General features: G+C 36.1%; 1 protein-coding gene across 4 annotated transcripts in view; it reads right to left on the bottom strand.

Annotated features, from left to right (window-relative positions):
• The window catches only part of LOC136033886 (pseudouridylate synthase RPUSD2-like), a 231,750-nt gene extending 215,324 nt beyond the window's left edge, over positions 1 to 16,426 (bottom strand). Inside the window, exon 1 of one of the 4 annotated variants that reach the window (XM_065714873.1) lies at positions 16,307 to 16,426. In XM_065714873.1, coding sequence (XP_065570945.1) covers positions 16,307 to 16,411 — 105 coding nt within the window. In that variant the 5' untranslated portion in view covers positions 16,412 to 16,426. Of the gene's footprint in view, positions 1 to 16,201 lie in introns of all 4 variants that reach the window. The other 3 variants (XM_065714871.1, XM_065714870.1, XM_065714872.1) reach the window with 3 other exon arrangements.
• Positions 16,427 to 19,005: the final 2,579 nt, after the last annotated feature.

Genomic DNA, 19,005 nt, shown 5'->3' with positions numbered 1-19,005 from the left:
TTACATCTTTCGGGTGGGGGAGAATTTTCTGATGGGGGGATTTTCTACGGAAAGAAATTTCCATAGGGAGTGAAGTTCCTAGAGGGTGAATTTTTCAGAAGAAATTTCACACTGGGATAATTTGCTAGAGTTCCTATACGAAATTCTTCTTTTGTCTTGCTATCTCTTTGACGACTCAATTTTACCCGTGGAGATGTTAAGGGTAACTGTCCGGGGTGAATTTTTGCCAGGATTGAATTGTCTAGAGGAAATATCCTTGGGGACGAAGAATTTCTCGGTGGATGTGGAGTTAGATTTAATAACATTATTTAAAAAAACAATCAGAAATTAAAGTTTTTTGAACTGAAAGTAAGAAGTAACATTAAAACTTAAAAACGAACCAAAATTATTAGGTATAAAAGGGGGGTTTCCCCTCCTGAACAACTTGCTCTTTACGCTAAAGTTTGAATGTTTTCCCAATTCTTTAAGAACGACTCCTGAAACACAAGGTTTGTTTAATTATAACAGAAGAAGTTTTTATAGAAGTACAACAATTTTTAGCGTGAAGTGCGAGGTGTTGAAGAGGTGGCAAACTCCCTCATATACGTAATAATTTCTATTCGTTTTTGACTGTGAGGACTTGAACTGGCTCTGTCATTGGGGCTCTCAGAGGAATAGAACATGCAAAGCTTGTTAACGTAGTAAGCCAATGGAATCACTTTGACGTCATGTTGAGACGAACCGATACTGAGGTGATTATTGCTGCTCCAGCAGCATATTTCTGTGGGGGATCACGAGATGATAACTGGGTATTGTCTCGTTTTAATGTTGCTTCTTACTTTCAGCTGAAGAAAACTTTTTTTATCCAATAGGCAATACAGGGAAAAAAGAAAACTTGTACTACATGGAGTGAAGGCTACTTTCAATTTCACAGAATAAAAAGTGTTCTTTCCATCCAATATGAAGAATTCTCCTGGGATAACAAGAAACGTTACAGACATCCATATACTCAATAGGGCTTGCATATGGTTGGGTAGGTCATTGGAATAATCACAGTTAAGTAGTAGTGAATACAAAAAGAAAACTTTTACTATGTGAAAAGTGAAGGCTACTTTGTATTACATAGAGTAAAAAGTAATCTAACATGGAGAATTCTCCTGGGATAACAAAAACGTTATACACATCCATTGACAAAATAGGGCTAGCATGCGGTTGGAGAGGCCATTGGAATAATCACATTTAAGCAATACACGACAATGAAAATACTCGTACTATATGAAATGAAGATTACTCTCTATTCTATAGAAAAATAAGTACACGTACGATCTATTTGGTCAAAGTTTTAAATGATAAAAATAGTTCACAAGCGTGCTCTAAAATTCAATAATTGTGTTGTGAGAGCAACACTTTGGTTTTGTCTTTTTTTGTCTTTTTTGTTCCTAGCACCCCGATTTCAGCTTATTCCTAGAAAGTGTTAAGGGTCTAACATCTGCGGTTTTTACGGAAAATATGGACCTTAGGCCGGATTGGTGAATATGACTTTGCATTTTGGAAAGCTTCGAAGAACTCTTGCCTGGGGCCAAAAAGGATGGTTTTTGCTTGTCCTTGAGTCAGAGCCTATAGTGTGTGGAGTGAAGTGAAGTTTTAGAGTCTATGTGGGAGAGAACTATATAAAGTTATGCAGTCAAGCTTTCGTTTCATCTAACCATGTTTCTACTTTCGAGTGGAAAGCTCCATTCTAGCAGACAAAACAGGCAGGCGCCATTTTCAAACTGAAAATCGACTAAAATCTATAAGTGTTTGAAACAAATTGGTAATACGGGACCCAGAGATCGAATCACGCTGCAGGAATGCACTGCAGGGCCGACGCAGGGACCATAGTAGTCAAGAAGCGTCGTTAATTCTTAAATAAAGATAATATAAGTGTTAAACATATGCGGCAGTTACCCAGCTCACGGTCAATATATCTTCTTTGAGAGATAAATAGAAAAATTTACAGAAACAAAAAAGTGGCATTTTCCCATGTGTCCGAAAGTGCTGTCATGTATTGTTTCTACCCTTTTCTGTTCGTGATTTCAGCTGAGTTTACCATTCGGTTTTTCGCACTTGGTATTGCGGTAGAGAAATGGTGTCAGACGTGTCTCTTAAACTTTAAGAATTCTTTCATTGCTAAATAAATTATAGTTTATCCTTTGCTCCTTTCTAAGTGATGACATTAGGAACTTGGCCTACGGCAAAAAAGTCGCTTTTGAACTAAGACGGATAGATTTTTTTTTCGACGATAGTCGATAGCTCTTGATGAGCTGATCAAAGTATATGTCATCAATTTTTTGGTAGAAAAATTCCTTCATGAGATGTACCAGTTTGAAAGTTTAAAGGGGTTGACAACTTAAGTAGTGAGGTACACACTGACACCAAAAATGGGCCAATACCAATTGTGAGACATATAGCGGAGTTTTAAGCAATAGTCGGTGTTAGCTCATAATCATCTTCGGTAATGAGGGGTTCGCAACTTTTGTTAGTCGGTGTTCCTATTATTTGTTTCCGGTGTAATTGATGGTAAGAACAATTTGGTTCCAGTGGTACAACATGTAGGGGACTTGTAAGTAATAATCGGCTGTTAGGCTACAAACACCTTCAGCGATGAAGAATTTGCAACTTTGTTAGTTGAGATGACGGGTTTGCAAATTTTGCGAGTTGGTGTACCTTGTATTTATTTTAAGATCCTTACAGATTAACAACTTCAGCATTTAATCGAAGGGAGGAAACAAAACCAAAAACTTTACTCGGCGAAGCCGAACAAAGGTTGTCGTAACACCTCAGGTTGCCCCATGCAACTTAGATCTAGTATTCCTTGTTTTTGGTATGAGTTAAATAAAGTATGTTTGTTACATATACTAAACTATTTCTGGTTCGATTATATCCAGCACCCCAGCCTATTATTGGGCAAATATGTCTCTGTGAATGCGACCGATGGAAAATATCCACTTGAAATATTTTTCTCCTTTATAGAACTGTTTTTGAAAAAGTATACGATACGCACTTCAATATGGACTCAAGTATATATGAAAAGTTAAATGAGAATGAAATACAATGATATTCTTTTCCCGAAGGATGGTTTGACCACAAATACTTTGCTACTTGTATGGTTAAAGCCATGGAGTTTTTTTATGTTTTTTTTTTATGGACTCGGCTAATGTTCAGAAACCCAACTTGGACTCTAAGTGCCGAAAGACCCTCCAACTCCACTTTTAAGGCATGCCCAAATATGGTTCCGACCCTCATCATATAATTTCTTATACCTTCTAAAAACTTAGTGAAACCTAAATTCTTTAGAAATGGCTCCATCTTTCAGAAACATTTACAGACGGGTACGGCCTTCGTTACAAGGCTTCATCAACGCTGCAAAATGTGGAGTCTTCGTTGACACCAGAAACTCTAGACACAGAAAAAACAAAGTAGCAATTCCCTTTCTTTCTTTCTTTTTCTTGCAAGAATTGCGGTACCAGCAGGGGCCGACCCTTGTGCATCTAGTCTTCATAATTATTTTCTCTTTTTTTGCCATACAAAACGCTCACCAGAAATCATTTTATCGAATCTTAAAGAAGGTCTTCTGGGAACCGCTTCCCCAGGGAGCAGGACTGCAACTTCCCCGTGTTTTTTCGAATTAAATAAAAAAACGTTTTTTTCAACTAAAAGTAGGGAACAGCATTGAAACTTAAAATGAAACAGAAATTATTGTGTATATGAGGGTGTTCGCCCCCTCGTCAATACCTCGCTCTTTACTCTAAAGTTCGAACTTTGTTCCAATTTTTCAAGAATGACACCTGAATCCCGGAGGCCGTTTAATTAAAATAAATAGCTCTTTTGAAAGTACTAAAAACACTTTAGCGCAAAGAGCAAGGTTTTGACGAGAGGGCGAACCCACTCATATACGTAATAACTTCTGTTCGTTTTAAGTTTTAACGTTACTCCTTATTTTCAGTTGAGAAAATATTTTTTTTATTTGATTTCTGATCGTTTTTTAAGATTCTGGGATATCCGGCGCCCCCTTCATGGAAAATTGCCTTCACATTCTGAAAATACATTTTGCTCTCCCTCCCACCTGTTCGTCAATTGACGCTCTTGCAGTGACATAGTCGGAGGTAGAAACTGGTACCGTCTACAGGTTTTTTTTTTTTTTTTTTTTTTTTCAGCAGGACCATGCTTCTTTGATTCAATATTTTAGAAAGCAGCCTGGAGAAAAGCAAGTAATTTTATACTTCCATAGCCAGTACCCTCAAGCCACAAAACTTGGCAGAAAAAAATCTTTTAAGTCTAGTTAATGTAAAAAAAAAACTGACAGGTTTCAGACGCAATTAGAAAAAAGAACAAACTGATAGGAATACTAGAATAGCTCTTTCTTACCACCGAAATCCCTTAATTATTCCGATCAATGGTTGGCGTCTAAGAACACAAAACTAGCTTGAAAGATTATATCGTTAAGCCCTGCAAATAAAACTAACCAGACAAATTTCCTATCATATATGACAACAGAGAATTATTCACATAAAAGCAGGATGGACGATTTGCAAACATACAAAGCACCTGTTAAATGTCATTAAGTTTTTGATGCCTTCTTTAGCATTAAAAGAATTAAACAGCGTCGTAGTAGACACGATTTAAACTCAATGGATAGAATTTCTCAACGGTAAATCTCACTACCAATTACAGCTATCAGTATTTTTTTTCTGTTTTCTAGTATGAAAAAAAAATTGATATCACAAACATCATAAAACGGACTGCACTGAAGACGGTAGCTGTGCGCCACTCCTTCCATTTCTTACAAAAAATAATAATAAGAAAGTCTCGCGAACGGATTGCTCTTTTACGCGCAGAACCAGATATGCAGAAAAGTAAAACGAACACAAAAGACCTCATACAGCGAGATGAAGCAGACAAGTTCATATAGCCACAACCACGAATTGGAAGATAAACATATCAGATTCGTTTTTCTAAGGGATATCATGTTTAAAACCCGAAAAGAACATTTTTAGGCTCAAAGAGACAAAATGCCCAAAGGCCCGTTTAACTCCCTCATAGAAAACCTTATATCCCCCTCTGCACAAAAATGGACCTTCAGTTCATACAAAGATATTTTGAAAAAATAATCGGGAGTTCATACAAAGATATTTTGATTATAAGAAACGATGGACAGTGAGAAGAAACTGAAAATCATAAGTAGGCAAAGCGAGAATAGGGGGGAGGGGAGAACAATATAATTCTTATTTTTGCAAGAGAGTTGGCCAAAAGACCAGAAAAAGTGTATTTTTAGCCTCGAATCGAAACAAACCTGCTTGGGAGGGGCAAGGATTTGGCAAGATCTTTAATAAAACGCCTATTATCTCTCGCCCGACTCGATTTTTAAAAATCAAAGATTTTTAACTTAATATTTTACAAGGGGTCCCCAAAATAATCCTGCGGGTAAAGAAATTAATGGGTTTGCACTATTCAGGCTTGCTGTGCCTAGCTTAAACACTAACGATACATGATGAGAAAATAAGCTTGCTAACTAGTAAATTTCTTTCTTTAACTAGCTTAAGGTTCACTCAGACAATGAGGAAAAAGACGAAATCTGTTAGGTACGGAGGGATTCCTTTGAGATTTTCCTTAAAGAATGAACATATTTTCGAATACTGATTTTTTTTTCTGACGATACGATTGGAAATTCCCTTCCGTGGAACGCAAAAGACATTTATTAAAGAAGTAGTTTTATTGGGGTTAAGGTCTCTGTGACACCAACATCTTCAAAAATCCCTGATTTTTCTCTCCTGATTTTCTATGAGGATCTTTCGAAAGGCAGTAAACCTACTGTAAAATACGAATAACTATACTCTCGACACATACGTAGAAATTCTTATCCTGGGAGGTGGGGGGAATTCGAGAAAATAGGATAAACTCTTTAAAAAGGAAAGATGATTTTGAACGTCCGAGGTGCAGAAATGACAGTTCAAACAAATGAAAGGTTCAAATGAAAACAATTTTCAAAACATCGTTAATTGTTTAAAATATGCAATTTTTAAATATACTTAAACGTATGATGTTATGTCTGGAGAGTGTTTCTGTCAAAATTAAATCATTTTTGGTATAAAAAAAAAGAAAAAGCTATGCATCTGAATTAGCACCTGCAGGTTGAATACCATTAATTTGCTAGACATTTGAGGGAAAACAGCGTAGATATTACGCACCTTAGTACCTCCTCAATTATAGGCGATCCACAAAAAACAGTATATTTTAAATCCTGAAACTCAAGTTAGTTTGCAGAATAGCCTCTATGTACAAGCCTAACATAACACTTGTGCTTTTACAAACCAATATTAATAACTAGAAATTATGATGTGTCTTTATACAGCCTCAATTCCCCACTGAGAACATTCACAGGATCACAGGCCATCATTCACAATAATGAAATATGATATTTTCACAGAAACCTCATCTTGAAAGAGGGCTGCTGTTTTTTCGTCTTACAAAAAGTAGACAAACAACGAGCCTGTGCAAATCATTGTATACACATGTAGAAAACCATTGCGTGACTTACACAAAATCTAAAGTAGCCTCTACAAACTTCCGTATTACAACATTACGAAATTAAAGTTGTTTTGCTGGTTCTTAAATTTAACAAAGAGATGTTAAAAATATACCAAATTTGCTTAAGCCAAATAAAGAATGTTTATATAGATTAGGGTCCGACCGATACAGATTTTTGGGGCCCAATACCGAAATATCGATAGCGTATCGATACAATACCGATATAATTTGCCGACAAATTCCCCTGTAGGAAAAAAAACCTTACCCAAAGTTTAAACCCCTATTATCTGCCTATATTCATACTCGCATGTTTCTTCCTGGTCTATTACATAACAAGGAACAGCCTCAATACTTCACTGTGAATTCCAAAAATTAGGCCATTTACAAGAATTGTTTGATTTTCTTTACCTTTTCTGATCAGCAGCTTCTGAGCACACAAACAAAATGGCGGATAATTGCGGAAGTTACAAATAAGAAAACAAAAGCCAAGAGCTCAAATGGCATTTGTGACGAGGTCGGATGAGCCAAGAGCAAAGAGCTTCTTCCCACCAAGTTTCATTACGATCTCTCCAATCTAAGCGTATTCAAAGATTTCTGGTTTCACCTCCAACTCCCCCCAATGTCACCGGATCCAGTTGGGATTTAAAATAAAAGCTCTGAGACACGAGATCCTTCTAAATATCATATTTCACAAAGATCTGATAACCCATTCGTAAGTTAAAAATAACTCATTTTATCTAATTTTTCCGAATCAACCATCCTTCCACTCACCCCCCCCCCAGATGGTCAAATCAGCGAAGCAACTATTCCTAATTTAATCTGGTCGGGTCTCTGATACACCTGCCAACTTTCAGTGATCGCTATATTGATCAAGTATCTGGTTGCAGATCTTGTTCATGTAAAAATTGGGGTAGTCTGGGATTCGAACCCGAGACCTCTCACACCCTAAGCGAAAATCATACCCCTAGACCACAGCCCATAATTAAAAAAAACAATCATTTGCTTTATCGGCAAATAACATTCTTCTCAACTATCTTGTACGCTCACTCTCCCCTAGAAGGTCGAATCGGGGAAGAGACTATTTCTAATTTAATCTACTCTGGTCCCTGATATACCTGCTAAATTTCATCTTCCTAGCTTATCTGGAAGTGCCCAAACTAGCAAATCCTCTCCAACACCCCCAAGAGAGCGGATCAGGTCCGGTTAAGTCAATGACGAATCTAGGACATGAGCTTATTCTTCCCACCAAGTTTCATCCCGATCTCTGCACCCTAAGGGTTTTCCAAGGTTTCCGCTTTCCCCTCCAGCTCCCCCAATGTCACCGGATCCAGTAGGGATTTAAAATAAGAGCTCCGAGACAAGAGGTCCTTCTAATATCAAATTTCATCAAGATCTGGTCAATCGTTCGTAAGTTAAAAACACCTAATGTTTCTAACTTTTCCGAATTTACCCCCCCCCCAACTTTCCCAAAGAGAGCAGATCCGTTCTGGCAAAGTCAATCAAGTATCTATGACTTGTGCTTATTTTTTTCCACCAAGTTTCATCTCGATCTCTCCACTCTAAGCGTTTTCAAGGATTGCCCCCTCCAGCTCCCCCAATGTCACCGGATCCGGCGGGTATTTAAAATAAGAGCTCTGAGCCGCGATATCCTTTTTAATATCAAATTTCATTGAGATCCGGTCTCCCATTTGTAAGTAAAAAATATATCATTTTTTCTATTTTTTTTCGAATTAACCGTGCCCCCCACTCCCCCCAGATGGTCGAATCGGGGAAACGACTATTTTCAACTTAATATGGTCTGGTCCCTGATACGCCTGCCGAATCTCATCGTTCTAGCTGATCTGGAAGTGCCCAAACTAGCAAACCGGGACAGACAGACGGACAGACCGACAGAAATTGCGATCGCTATATGTCACTTGGTAAATAACAAGTACCGTAAAAATTTAATTAAATAAGCCGGTTTAGTTACATAAACACAAATACGCGGAAACATGACTTGAAGAAGCGTAAGATATTTATTGAAATTGATTATTCAAAATCCCAATTTCAATAGTGGGACATTGAATTTGGACCATTCACATATTAATGCGAAAACTTTAAATTCATTTGATATGATCTCTTATCAACGAATCCATGGTAGCCATAATGGATAAAGGGGTGCAACTAGAGTTTTAAATTTGGAGGTGGGGTTTAAGGAATGATGGACGAAATCGTCCAGTATGCTGACAAATACGGACACACAAGCTAAATTTCCAAGATTATTCCAAAAGCCAAGGTGTTGACATGTGACAGCGACACCCTGGAATACCCCCACCTTAAAACATCCCCTCTTCTCCTTAGCTGCGCCACTGACTGGATATCATGGTTTTAACCAACTGAATTTTTGACGTTTCACCCACGCAAGTGAACATTCATTAAACGAAAATGTATGGTTTATTGTATTTTTTTTAGTTATTTTAGTAGAGGATGTACGTTCTTAAAGCCACCATACATTTATAACATTGCTGCACCGGGTGTGTATTGAAAAGTATTGATAGCAAATATACTTTCAACTCATTTGAAGCACCTGTGCTGCTCTCTCCACCAAGGCCAGACGTAGCTGGGGGCTCCGCCGCCAAGGAAAGGGTGAGCAAAAATTACCTGAGGAAATCTGGTGCCTTCTTCTGGACTAGTTATGCAAAAAAAAATATTAGCCGGAAATCAATATTTTTTCCCGATATCCGATAGTGACACTGACCCTCATATTGGCCCGATAATATCGATCGGGCCCTAGTACAGAAACAAATTTTGAAACTTTTCTGGCTGGCATTCTCCGATCGGCCAGAGTGGCGAAAACATCCGCAGAACTACCCACAGCCCTGAAAGAAACCCAGACCAATTGGTTAATGATGTCATTAAGCTAGGGAATGATCAATTTTCAGAATAAAAGGTTTGACATTCCCTTTAAAAGTTTCAAAAACGGTTGCACTGAGGCAAACCAACTTCGGGTACTTGTTAAATACCCGACCCCACTCACGTTCTTGATCTGCATGATCTGAGAAAACTCGGTTTGTTTGTTTGCAGTAGATTGTTATTAGCATAGTCTCATTGAGAAAAACTAAGATGAAGGTATATTTTTTCATTCGCTTTTGTTAGGATGCAACATTGATCAAATTGATAAAAATTCTCATCTAAAATTTGACTTGAAATTGCTATCAGGACGAGGCATCTATGAGCTTTATTTTTCACATTAGCTTCCAAAATTCAGTGACAAACAATTTCGAATCTACACGCTCTTCACTTATATGAGAGAGAACTTCCTCATTGGAATATGCTTGCATCTCAAAATTTACAAAAAAAGTAAAGGAAATTTTTTATTGCCACCTAGAGAAGTTAAATTTCTTAGGACTAGAAATGAAAGACTTCGCATGAAAGAAATCATTTGTTTTTTACTTTTTATTGCATTTGGAGAGACAACTATTTTTTAAGCTTTCTTACAGTGTTTATTTTCTTTCTTTTTAGTTTCTACTAAATCTTTTAGGACAGAAAAGTAAAACTTTTCATCCCTACATGACACAATTTTACATTAAAACCAATATCTATACAAAAAAATCTTTCCCTGTGTTTCCAAAAAATCATCTCATTTTGATAATAAAAACAAAATCATTTTTCTTAAAATCATTAAGTTTTTCTAAAAAAAAATTAATACCAATATTTTGCCTCCGTCTCTTTCAAACAATCCGTGGTTATAGCAATGCTTTTTTAGATGAAAGATATAGCTGTAAATGAACATGGTGATTTCTGAAGATCGGTTCCTTGAAGAGTAAGATCTTTGCAAATTTGATCCTCTAAATAGATCAAGTTAAATACAAACACTGAAAAGGGAAGACTAAGTTTTTCATTTTCACAGTCACAAAAACATAGATAAACTAAACAACACTTTCGCTCCGGAGAAAACCTATGAGGGTTTACTCCCTACCCACCCTTACCTTCCCAGCCAACCCTTATCTTCCCTGCTCACCCTTCCTCCCCTACCCATCCTACCAAGAAGTCTCCATTCCAAGTTTAAAGTCTCAACATTCATTTATTTTCGCTTATGAAGCTTTCATTTATTTCGGGGGGAGGGGCAGAGATGTTACAGTAGACATCAATTTATAATGCAACAGCCTAGCGTCACGACGACTAAATGAGAAAAGTCTGTTCTGGGAGGCAATTCCACATGACAGCTAATGGTTGGAGAAGGGCTAAGATAGTTAAAATAGAAGACTGACAGAGATTTTTTAGCTACCGTTACTAGTTCACAAGCCCTCTAACACACCAATGAGAATAGGAAGTGATAATAGTTAAATACAAAACTGCTCCTGTCTGTCTTTACTTTGTTCCCTTCTTTAACAGTATGCAAAGAATATGAACCCAACCTGAATTTGAAACACTCCTTTTAAAGTAAAGTAAATATTTAAAAGAACAAGTTTCTTCAAATGAAAATAAACGTCAGGATTAAAATTTAAAAGTTTCAAAAACAATTCTACCCACAAGGATTTTGACTGTCACCCTTAACCGCCCTGCCAATCTCTATGCTAAAGTTTGACAACTGATTTCTTGAGAGTGTTTTAGATTGTAAAGAACATAGCCAGGTGGTAATTCCTTTTACTTTATTTACCTTTTGCCTTAAAACGATTGATAGGAATAAGGTAACTATTTAAAGCAAATGCTACTAAAAGAGCCCTACTATTCTTGAAACACCCAGATAAAACAAAAAGAGTTAAACTACCGATTACAATTTATTTTGTTTTTTAAGGCATTCATTCTAGAAGCATTGAGATACAAAGTAAAAAATCAACGCAAAGAGGAAAGGGGTATGATGAACAGGTAGCTTACCCCTAGGACAGTTTCTTTCCATTTTAAGTTTTAAAGTCCTTCTTTACTTTCATTTGAAAATAATTATTTTTAGTATTTTATTTCTCTCCATTTTTACATCATATTTAGAGATATAATAAATATAAGGGGGGAACCACCCTCAGCCCTTCGATATTTATGGTCAGATCAGATTGTTGTTTATTGCTTACAAATAAAACTTAAAATAAAGTACCCAAATAATTGCTTGTTTAATCACATATTTGCCAAAATCATGTTTCAACATTGATTATTCTTTTCTACATAAACCGCCTCCAAGAACTTATGGTCCAATAGAAAGTTGAATGTTGACTAGTAAAGATTGAGGTTGGTCAATGTCGGTAAACATCAGGCCACAGCATAGCTTATCAAACAGTTCGTGGTTACGAACTATAGTAAGGAGCGACCCGGCTCAATAGTAACCGAAACTCTAAAAAATGGAATTTTGATACCAATAGTTACATCAAAAGAATCGCATTTTAACGCCGATTTTCAATATATAAGTTTCATCAAGTTTAGTCTTACCCATCAAAAGTTACGAGCCTGAAAAAATTGCCTTATTTTATAAAATAGGGGGAATTAGGAAATCACACCGTTGCATTCAGCGTATCAGAGAACCCCACTGTAGAAGTTTTAAGCTCCTATCTACAAAAATGTGGAATTTCGTATTTTCAAACAGTTCGTGGTAACGAACTGTAGTAAGGAGCGATCCGGCTCAATAGTAACCAAAACTCTAAAAAATTGAATTTTGATATCAATAGCTACATCAAAAGAATCGCATTTTAATGCTGATTTTAAATATATAAGTTTCATCAAGTTTAGTCTTACCCATCAAAAGTTACGAGCCTGAGAAAATTTGCCTTATTTAGGAAAATAGGGTGAAACACCCCCTAAAAGTCGTAGGATCTTAACGAAAATGACACCATCAGATTCAGCGTATCAGAGAACCCTACTGTAGAAGTTTCAAGCTCCTATCTACAAAAATGTGGAATTTTGTATTTTTTGCCAGAAGAACAATCACGGGTGCGTGTTTATTTGTTTGTTTTTTTTTTTTTTTTTTTTTTTTTTTTCCCAGGGGTCATCGTATCGACCAAGTAGTCCTAGAATGTCGCAAGAGGTCTCATTCTAACGGAAATGAAAAGTTCTAGTGCCCTTTTTAAGTGACCAAAAAAATTGGAGGGCACCTAGGCCCCCTCCCACGCTCATTTTTTCTCCAAAGTCAACAGATCAAAATTTTGAGATAGCCATTTTGTCCCGCATAGTCAAAAACCATAATAACTATGTCTTTGGGAATGACTTACTCCCCCAAAGTCCCTGGGGGCGGGGCTGCAACTTACAAACTTCGACCAGTGTTTACATATAATAATGGTTATTGGGAAGTGTACAGTCGGTTTCAGGGGATTTTTTTTTGGTTTTGGGGGTGGGGTTGAGGGAAGGGGGCTATGTGGGAGGATCTTTCCATGGAGAAATGTGTCATGGGGGAACAGAAATTCAATGAAAAGGGCGCAGGATTTTCTAAAATTACTATAAAAAAAACAATGAAAAAATAAACATGGAAAATTTTTTTTCAATTGAAAGTAAAGAGTAGCATTGAAACTTAAAACGAACAGAGATTATTACGCATGTGAGGGGTTCTAAAAATACTTTAGCATAAAGAGCGAGGTATTTAGGAGGAGATAAATACCTCGCTCTTTATGCTATAGTATTTTTAGTAATTTCAACTATTCATTCTACGGCCTTTCTGATTCAGGGGTCATTCTTAAAGAATTGGGACAAAACTTGCGATTTAGTGTAAAGAACGAGGTATTAACGAGGGTACAAACCCTCTCATATACATAATAAAAATTAAAGAATATAAAAGTTTGGTACGTAAGATAATTCTTAAGTTACGTATATTTTTTACTAATAGAAAAATTCGTTAAAAATAAAAATTTATAGTTGCCTTTTTATGTAACCGAAAAATTGCATGGCAACTAGGCCTCCTTTCCCATCCCTTATTTCTCAAAATCGTCTGATCAAAACTAAGAGAAAGCCATTTAGCCAAAAAAGGAATTAATATGCAAATTTCATTTTAATAATTTATTTGTGGAGAGCCAAAATCAAACATGCATTAATTCAAAAACGTTCAGAAATTACATAAAAAAAACTAGTTTTTTTAACTGAAAGTAAGGAGCGACATTAAAACTTAAAACGAACAGAAATTACTCCGTATATGAAATGGGTTGTCCCCTCCGCAATCCCTCGCTCTTTACGCTAAAGTTTGACTCTTCGCCACAATTCTGCTTTTTAATACAATTAAAAGCTTTAGCGTAAAGAGCGAGGGATTGCGGAGGGGACAACCCATTTCATATACGGAGTAATTTCTGTTCGTTTTAAGTTTTAATGTCGCTCCTTACTTTCAGTTAAAAAAACTAGTTTTTTTTATGTAATTTCCCAGAAGACCGATCACTGTTGCGTATTTATTTGTTTTTTATTTTTTCTTTTTCCCAGGGGTGATCTTATCGACCTAGAATGTTGAATGTTGCAAGAGGACTCATTCTAACGGGAATTAAAAGTTCTAGTGCCCTTTTTAAGTGACCAAAAAAATTGGAGAGCACCTAGGCACCCTCCCACGCTCATTTTTCCCCAAAGTCACCAAATCAAAATTCTGAGATAGTCATTTTATTCACCCAAGTCGAAAAACCTAATAACTATGTCTTTGAGGACGACTTTCTCCCCCACAGTCTCCGTGGGAGGGGCTGAAAGTTACAAACTTTGACCAGTGTTTACATATAGTAATGGTTATTGAGAAGTGTATAGACGTTTTCAGGAGGATTTTTTGGTTTGAGGGGCGGGAAGAATTTGAGGGGGGTACGTGGGAAAATCTTTTCATGGAGGAATTTGTCATGGGGGAAGAAAATTTCAATGAAGGGGGCGCAGGATTTTCTAGCATTATTTAAAAAACAATGAAAAAAAAATATGAAAAGTTTTTTTTTCAACTGAAAGTAAGGAGCAGCATTAAAACTTAAAACGAACAGATATTATTACGCATATGAGGGGTTCACCTCCTCGTAATACCTCGGTGTTCGCGCAAAAGTATTCTTAGTAATTTCAACCATTTATCGTAGGGCCTTTGTGATTCAGGGGTCATTTTTCGGTAATTGGGACAAAATTCAAGCTTTAGTGTAAAGAGCGAGGTATTGACAAGAGGGTGAACCCCCCTCATATATGTAATAAAAACATACGAATATAGAAGTTCGTTACGTAAGTTAATTCGTAAGTTACGTATATTTTTTACTAATGAAAACGTCCGTAAAAAATTAAAAGTTCTAGTTGCCTTTTTAAGTAATCAACAAATTGGAGGGCAACTAGGCCTTCTCCCCCGCTCCTTTATTTTCTCAAAATCTTCCGATTAAAACTATGAGAAATCCATTTAGCCAAAAAAACATTAGTATGCAAATTTCATTTTAATTATTTATGTGTAGAGAGCCAAAATCAAAACATGCATTAATTCAAAAACGTTCAGAAATTAAATAAAAAACAAGTTTTCTTAACTCTTGTTAAGAACTCTTGTTTAGCTCTTTACGCTAAAGTTTTTTTTACTGTTTTAAAAAGTTGAGTTAAGAGAAAGAGTCAAACCTCAGCGTAAAGAGCGTGGTTTTGAGGAGGAAAAGCCCCTTTCATACACAGAGTAATTCCTGTTCGTTTAAGTTTTACTGTCGCTCCTTACTTTCAGTTAAGAAAACTTGTTTTTTTTTATTTAATACTGCTAAAGATTGAGGTAACCGAAAGTTAATCAGTAAAACAAGAAGACTAAATTAACACTAAATCTAAAAGCTGAACATCTTAAGGATTAAGATCCATGAATGGTTACCATTGGGAAGCTTGAAACCTCCAATGCCTAACATTCGAATCGTGCCTCAAAACCTAATTCTGAAATACAGCTTGTATCCGTCTTTTTTAAGGACTGAGCAGCAAGATTTAATTAACGCATTTCAAGTCACAACCGAAGGTGAGGTAGTCATAAGGTAAGTCACAGAGCATGACGATGTCCATATAGGTTTCTTTGATCATACGCACTTGATGAACCTGAGACCGCAATCTACTATTTTTAACCTGTTTTTGACTTTCTGCATCCTTCAGTATTAGAATTATGGTAAACACTCTATTCTTTGATTTAAAATAAATTTGCCACAGTAAAATAGGACTAAATATTGCAAACGTCAGACTAGAATATTCCACTGTTCCACAGACAATACAGTATTTGGATATTCCATACCTGTTCTAAAAAACGGTATGATTTACAACCAATATTTTAAATACCCCGTTTCAACTGCATCACTGCAATTAGCATAGTTTAGTCGCAAAACACCTTATCTTTGCATTAGAATTCATTTATAGCCGTCATTTCAACAAACTTAAGTACAATGGAAGAATACAAATTTTAGGATCTATCTCCTACATAAACTATGAAGGTTTCTCAATTAATTCAAATCGCATCAGTTTATCTATGTTACAATTTCTCAACTACAGAAAGAGAAAAATTATTTGCATAGCTCTTCTTAATACCATACATAGCATTTTGCTTGGGGGAGGGGGTCAATCATAGTAAAGGTAATTTTAAAGTATTTTCTTATTTACTACATAACTATGGAGGCTCAAACCTGGAACTCAAAATCTCTCGGTGAAACTTAGCTCTATCTGTATATTGTATTTTTTTTTCTTTGGTCTCTGATAGCAAAATAATACTGTCTCTTCTTTTGGATTTATACAGGGGGAAAATTTTCAAAGAACATTAACTTGCCACATCTTTCTCTCACGATGGACAATCTCTTCACTTGAATATTACCTCTTAAACCAAAGTAAATAGGAACAAAAAAGAAAATCCAGAAAGAATTTAACTAGTTACTAGAATCCCAGAACTAAAATCCCAGCCACATTTCCGGTAACCTCGGAGACTCCTCAGAGCATACTGAGATAGTAAATAATGTCCATGCGGAGTCTTTTGCTTCATGCTTGAAGACCAATTTGTTGCATTTGCGCAGAGATTTTCAAAATTCAAAAACACATTTTAAAACCTAAAATCATAAAACTAATTTACGGAGCGGAAATACTGCAGACAAGAAAAGTGACCTCAGTTTTTTTTTTTTTTATTTCCTAGTCAGAGGAATTAAAACAGAGCTATTAAAGAGTTAATGTGGGACTGCATAATTGCTTGTTTGGTATTCTACTTTTGCACAGTAAATACATGAAAAGAAAAGTTAAAAAAAAATTAATAACAGAAATCAAAAGAAAGTAAAACATTAACGGACTTTAATGTCTTTGAACTTAACCGTATGCTGGAATAAACCAAATGTACGTTTTTTTAGTTACCAAAATTTTTTAAATGTTTTATTAAAAATAACTATTTCATAACTATGTTTTTTTATAGTGTCTTTATTAGTTAACATCTTTTGATTCTTTATTCTACAGTTCTAGTGCAGCTACAGTTTCTAGTGCAGAAGATCGAGAGACAGCTTATTTGTTTCAAAATCAAAAGTTCTAGTGTCCTTTTTAAGTGATATTGTAGGAAAGCTAACCCCCTTCCACACCCCTTTCCCCCAAAGTTGTCCGATCAAAATACTGACATAGCCATTTTGTTAAGCATAGTTGAAAGATCCAATAACTAAGTTTCTGGGGATAAAAGACCCCCCAAAGCCCATGAGAAAAGGGCTGTAAGTTACGAAATTTACCCGTTGTTTATTTATAATATTTGTTATTGGGAAACACACAGACATTTTTGTTGGGGGGGGGGAGATTTTACACGATCAGAGTTTTCGATGGGGAAGGAAATTTCCGGGGATGAGCTTTCCAGATGAAATTTTATGCTGGGGGAATTTGCCAGAATTCCTATGCGATTTTTTTTGTCTTACTTTGTTCCAGCCGACAAAATTTGACATGTAGGGATGTTCCGAGGAAAATAGTCAGCAGGGTTAGAATTGTCCGGAGGATTTTTTCATGGATGGGAGGGGGAGTGTTCCATGGGAAAAATTCTCCTTGAGAGGAATTTCCATGGGAACAATTTTCCACTGGGGGTGGGAATTTCCAGGAAAATTTTCCAATGAGGATGGATTTTCGGTATGGTTTGAGAAATAGTCAGAAATTAAAGTCTTTTCCCAACGAAAGCATGCAATGGAGAATTTTTGAGGTGGAATCGTTCAGAAGACATTTTCCTGGGGAATCTTAAGTCAGGATGGAATTGTCAGGGGAAATTTTCCTGAGGAGGATTTAGGTGGGAGGAACTTTACTTTGAGGAATTTTAGAGTGAGAGGAAATTTTCCATGGAGGGGAGCATAATTTCCAGGGATTATTTGAAAAACGATCAGAAAAAAAGCTTAACTCCTTTATATCAAGGCTTCAAGAAAAAGAATTCATTTACTTGTATCAGCTTTATTTCATACAGCTTCGATATCAAAAATCAATGTTTCTCATTAAGAAGGTTTTCCGCGACAACAGAGAGGATTCTACCATCGTCAGGGTTTATGTTACGAGCAGCGACATCAATTGGGGGGGGGTATGTTCACCCGGGATTTTTCACATCCTCCCCCCCCCCTAAATTTTGAAAGATATCTTTTTTGGGGTATTCTTATTGAAAACGCCTTTTTTCAGTATTTTTATTGATAAACTACAAATCTGCCCCCCAAGATCTTGAAAAACCCTCCCTCTCCTAAATTGCCGTGAATTGACACCGCTGATTGCTTGGTTTGTCTACATAAATTCCTACGTATTAAGGGAGATCAGGAGGTAAGGTTCTAGAAGTTTTGCGGGGAGGGGGTCACTTTACGAACATAAACGATTACTATGGGGTTGGGGCTCGCTTTTTTTAGGTTACACCTACTTCTACAACCATGCATGATAAAGACTTGCAATTATGTTGGATTAAGAATGCAAAAGCTTAATCGTTTTAACATATTATCTACGATAAAAAGCTTAAAATAAGAGCATAGGTGCAAAAAGTGTCAGGGCATGCTAAATGCTATATGGAAAGAACCATGTAAAAAAAAATGCAAGAATCTTTGAAGAAAACGAGCAAAAAATGGTTGATGAGCAGAAAAAAATCAAATCGGTCTTTTTTTTTCTTTTAGAGAGAAGGGGGGGGGATGAAAACTTACAAAAAGGTCCGACTTATTACATTACCAATACAACTTCACTTTCGAGTTGCCGACAAAGAAGTCGTGTAATCTTCATTTAAAATCCAAAAGAGTCTTTAATTTAAGTGGGCTCAATTTGCCAAAGTTGTATCAAATTAAGCAAATTCAAAACATATACAAACATCATAGAATTTTTTTACCATAATAAAAAAATATTTCTAGTACTTCAAGCTGCTTTATAAACAACAATCCTGATTTTTATTTTATTTTTCAGTAAACTGTTGATTTTGCCCTATGTAACAAACATTGGGAACCAGCATCAGTCGGTTCATTTGCACTAGCTTTATACATACATGTTTCGTAGACTGAAAAATAACAATTTGTGTTCGTTTAAATTTTCAATTTCGCTCTCTGCTTCCAATACAAAAACTGTATTGACTGTAACCAACATTTCCATTCAAGGGTTTTCAACTAGTGT

Source organism: Artemia franciscana, chromosome 12 (assembly GCF_032884065.1).
Source record: "Artemia franciscana chromosome 12, ASM3288406v1, whole genome shotgun sequence".
In the NCBI taxonomy this organism is placed as follows: Eukaryota; Metazoa; Arthropoda; class Branchiopoda; order Anostraca; family Artemiidae; genus Artemia; species Artemia franciscana.
This window is presented reverse-complemented; position numbering and strand designations above follow the sequence as displayed.